The 4,803-nt window shown below is 46.7% G+C and overlaps 1 protein-coding gene across 1 annotated transcript; it reads left to right on the top strand.

Moving 5' to 3' along the window:
- Window positions 1–204: 204 nt before the first annotated feature.
- On the top strand, window positions 205–1,863 carry PIGZ (phosphatidylinositol glycan anchor biosynthesis, class Z). The gene has a single exon (XM_009320408.1). The coding sequence runs from the start codon at window positions 205–207 to the stop codon at window positions 1,861–1,863; it is 1,659 nt and encodes a 552-aa protein (XP_009318683.1).
- Window positions 1,864–4,803: the final 2,940 nt, after the last annotated feature.

The raw sequence follows: 4,803 nt of genomic DNA, 5'->3' as shown, positions 1-4,803 counted from the left end.
GCAAGCAGGGCAGGGGCGGATCTGCGGTTCTGGGTGGTCGCGTCCCTGCTGCCTGCCCTCCGGACTAAGGGGTGCCGGGAACCGCGTCGCCCTAATAGACATCTTTTTTTTTTTTCTTGAAGCCTCGTGAAGATTAACGGTATGCTCCTAAAAACGTCGGTGCTGACAGTAGTCTCAAAAGTTTAGGGACTGCTCTGCATCGTGATGCCTCTTACGCTAAGTTGTATCCCTAATGCTACGTTAATGAACAAAAGATATTATGCATGTATGTTTTTTTTTTTCTTTTTTTCTTCCTTTATAGGAGATATTTTAAACCTACAGGTCTATTATCCTTGGGAGTTCCTTTCCAGCTCTCCCTGCAGAACAGTTGTTTTCCCATTAATGACATCTGGAGTTACCTACTGGGTGATCAAGTCTTTGCAGCAGCTGGACGTGTGTTCGAGTTGCATCAACAGCTACACCCTTCTCGTATCACCTCGCCTTCTCTTTACGATGTTTTCTTTCGTACTCGACTATAGCGTTTATCGATTAGCTCCTTTCTGGGAAGCAGATCCGTGGAAAGCGCTGGTGCTTCTTGCTGGATCCTATGTCACTCTGGTATTTTACACAAGAACGTTTACCAACGCGCTCGAAGGACTTCTCTTTGCTCTTCTGATGGTACTGGTTTCCTCAAGAAAGCCTGACGGCAGCCCAGCAGAGCCTACAAGCAGCCCTCTCGTAGGTATCGTAACGACTGCTGGGTTTTTCAACAGGCCAACCTTTCTGGCATTTGCTCTAATGCCCCTGCTTTACTGGGCAGGTTTAATTGTTGACTCTCAAAAGGGCATTAAAACTGTCATAAACCACTTTTTGAAGCTTGTCCTATGTGCATGTTTTACTGCCATTGTTTTCGTCACAGCCGACACCTTCTATTTTACCGCCATGGGCTTAGACAACCTCTACAGCATTAAAAAGAGCAGCCTATTTGATGTAATAGGTCAATTAAATGAGAAAATGATAGTAACCCCTTTCAATTTTCTCAGCTATAATCTTAATCCTCGTAATCTTGCACTGCACGGGAGTCACCCACGAGTTACCCATTTTACGGTCAACGGAATAATGCTCTTTGGGATCTTACATATTCTGGCCATCGGTGCTGGTTTTAAAATGTTAAAGAAATACATCTATCGATTAATACGGGTCAAATCATATTGCCATGGGTCATCTGGGCTATTCGTGCATTCTGAGGGCAATCCAACGTTACTGCTGTTTTATTTTGTTCCTTTGGCGTTTCTCTCCCTATTCAGTCACCAAGAACCTCGGTTTCTCATTCCTCTCATCTTGCCCTTAGTCCTGTTCAGCACATCGCAGAACAGAGCTGTGAAGTGGAAACACGTCATAATTATTTTCAATGTTCTCGGGGCTTTGCTGTTTGGGTGCTTACACCAGGGAGGACTGATACCGTGTTTGTTGCACTTGGAGCAACTCGTGCATTCTCCGGAGTCCTCAAACCATCCAAGACACTATACTCTACTCTTTGCTCACACCTACATGCCTCCTAGGTCTCTGCTTAATATCAAGAAGAGAGACACGCATATAGAAGTAATTGATATGGCTGGGTCCGAAGAAGAAACGCTCTGCCGAACAGTAGAGCAGCGAGCAAACAATTTTACCTGCAACGACTGTCGTGTTTTTGTTATAATCCCTGGTACAGTCAGAGCCTCGATTACAAAATGTGGTGTCTTGTTCAAGAACGAGACCTTGATATTTCCACACTTATCAATGGAAGACCCACCACAAATACCCTTCCTTTTCAGTGGAAATTGGAGAAGTCAGTTAGGACTATACATCCTTCAGCTAGACAGAGATCAGCAGAGCCTTTAGATTTTAGGAGAGCATTTTAGGTTTTCACTTCACTTGGGCACTGCCCAAAGGTGCTGCGAAAACTTCCTCTTCACAGACCCACCTTCAGCACAAGCAGTGGCACCGGCAGCTCCCCTGAGTCTCTTCGTTCCCTTTCTTCATTCTCTTGCGCTCACCAGTGTAGCCAGTTCTGGATAGAACCTGCTTAAAATTTGAGTTACGCAGCCCCTGTGGTGTTTCACATGAACTTTTGTAATTTTCCTGATGAGAGAGGATGAAATCAGAGCCCACCAAAACTGTGATTCAAGCTTAGCTCTTTCCACGTGAGATTTATTTTTGAAAGTTCTGACCCTCTCTGACAGAGGGTTTGTGGATTGTGTGGTTTTTACTGATGATAGGCGTTAACTCAGCTGCTGGAGGGAGGTTACAGGACTAGACGAAAGCTGGTCGACTCAGTAAAGTTTTATTTTTGTGCTCTTAAAAATTCAGAGCCTCCTCTCCGTCGTTAGATTGCAGTCACAATGTAGGCACCAGCACTGTAATATTGTCTTGGGTGGTTCTGTCTTGAAAAATCCCCAGCGCTGATCTGACAGAATCTGATGTAGAACGTGGAAGATGCTTCAGCGTAAGTACTTGTGCTGAATCTCCAAATCCAAGCTTTGCCTGTTTGGCGTTTCTTGCCACAGTTCCATTCTTGTGGACGCGCTACATACGTATTACACGCAGCAGCTTGAGAATGCTGCATTTTGATGGCGTTAAGCCCGTCTGTTGTTTAGCCACTGCAAACGGGGCAGTCCTTCCCACGCACGCCCCCGCTGCGCCCCTCGCAGCTTTCATCGCTGTGGTGGCTCTAGCGCCGGCAACGGCGCAGAGCAGGCCCTGCGGCGAGCCGGCTCGAGGGGCTGCGCAGACAGAAAAGAGGCGACTCGGAGGGATTTGATCCTTTGTATGCGTTTGACCAGATGGATCTCCGAACTGGCTTACCGCGGGGTTAGAGATCCACCGGTTCTGCTGCAGGGGAGCGTGTGAGGATCCGAGGGAGGAGCCGCATCCCTTGCGCCCCCCTCCCCTTTCGGTAACCGCTCCCCGTTAAATCAGCTTAGTGAGAATGACAGACCCCCCATCCTGGCTCTCTATTGGAGAGCAGTCCGATTTTAAAGCTGGATACAAATAACCCTGAGCTTCAGCTGAGAGTGATGTTTAGTACGTTTAATAGTATAGCACAACTAACGATTTTCCATTTTTGCCTGCGTGGACTTCTGGATCCAAAACATCCTGATATGGAGGGAGACAGTAATTTGGCACACGCCTCGTACGTCAAGCCTCTCTCTATGAAACGGATCTGACACTTGAATTCTTTCTGCTCACAAAGGCAGTAATGCTTTTTGCAGTTCTTCACCCACACAGCTTTACATAGGGTCTTACGAGCCAGTTTTTCAACAGAGACAATATAGGTTGGTGCCAGGCTCTAAAGGGAAGCTAGGAAAAATCCCTGCGTGAAGGATTTTCCCGTATCTTCCAAATTAAACATACAATCTAGATTTTTAAGGAACATAGCTCTTGTTCTCTTGTAAAGCACTTTGTGTTAAGTCTCCCCTACGTGTTCATCCCACATACTTCATCCTTCATTATTGACAGGCCTGTAAATTAAAGGTGCATGTTTTGGGGGGAGGGGGTGCATGTATGTTTGTACTGATGACTCGCAAACTAGCGGAAGTAGTTACGAAAGCATCGTGACACCAAATGTATTTTCCAAGTTAATTTCCTTTTTGCTTTCTTACTTGGGACGACAGCCGTGTGCCACAGCTGGTATTCCATGTCCTGCTTACTGTTTTCAGCTTTCTTAAACAGCTGCTTTTAAATTTTGAAAACTGTTTTCATAAAACTTATGATCTCTGGCAATCTCAGCGGGGTGGATCTTGAAACTCTTCAGGGATGTGATGGAGCACCATTCCCGTGGCACGACGACTTCTCTACCGCTGCACCCGTAACCTGTGATAGAGCCAGGAAGAGAACCCGACTACAAATACCAATTCAGACTGAAAATACACTGCTTTTGTCTCACCAGCTAGACCTTCTATCATTGACACCATAGATCCAGCCTTTCCATCCGTGCACACCTAAGTCTTTGTTGGTGGGAGGTTTAATTTTACCAGCGATGCTGGAAACTGTCATCTCAGATGATTTGCAAGGTTCTTTTTACCTGGGGTGATACAAGGAATGGGAATCATCCTCCCCAGTTAACTAAGCATCTAGTCAGCTGGACTGAACAGCGAAACGCGCTATGAAGGAAGGTTGACTACTTTACTCTCCCATGTTGTTAGATACAGCAACTTAAGTAAACCCGCCCAGTGCATCACGTATGATGTATACACCTTTTTCCATATTTGTAGTTAGGATGGCTCTACTGGTCTTTTTTTTTTTCCCCCCTAAACCCTTCTTGCTACCATAGACTTGAGGTGTGCTTTTAGGACAGCTACTGAATCTCTTTTACCTACCTGTAAAATGGGCGATTATCCTATCCATCACCATCATCATCGACATTTAGAGCTCTTTCTGTACCGAAGTTGCAATACAAATGTAGACTATTACTGTTGTATGGACAGAAATGGTTAAAGGAACTCCAGTGAGAAATTTGTTTTTATTTCAAGTTTCTTATCACGCGCTTAAAGTGACAATCTCGACAGTATTCTGGACGGTGTTTAATGCGAGTCCGCCTTCTGCCTGCTACCGAGTCCTGCGGAAAGCGTAAACTGACTTTGAAGTGACAACCCCTCATGCCGACCCGCAGCGTCCTTCACGTTTCCGTGCCGGCGCTCAGGAACGGCTCCTGGCTCTGGAGCAGCAGCCCACGTCCGCAGCTGGCGATCCGCGTTACGCAGGCCGGGGTAACGCGGGGGTCCTCCGTGGCTGGCGCCGCACGCCCGTGCACCGCGCCCGGTTCAGGAGAGGCTGAGGGGG

The sequence above is a fragment of the Pygoscelis adeliae genome, unplaced genomic scaffold (assembly GCF_000699105.1).
Source record: "Pygoscelis adeliae isolate BGI_AS28 unplaced genomic scaffold, ASM69910v1 Scaffold413, whole genome shotgun sequence".
Taxonomy (NCBI): Eukaryota; Metazoa; Chordata; class Aves; order Sphenisciformes; family Spheniscidae; genus Pygoscelis; species Pygoscelis adeliae.
The sequence above is the reverse complement of the archived record's forward strand: the minus strand, read 5'-3'. Positions and strand labels throughout refer to the sequence as shown.

Bases quoted from the DNA above. Each gene is read 5' to 3' on its own strand.
- PIGZ (XM_009320408.1), top strand. From the start codon at position 205: ATGCCTCTTACGCTAAGTTGTATCCCTAATGCTACGTTAATGAACAAA.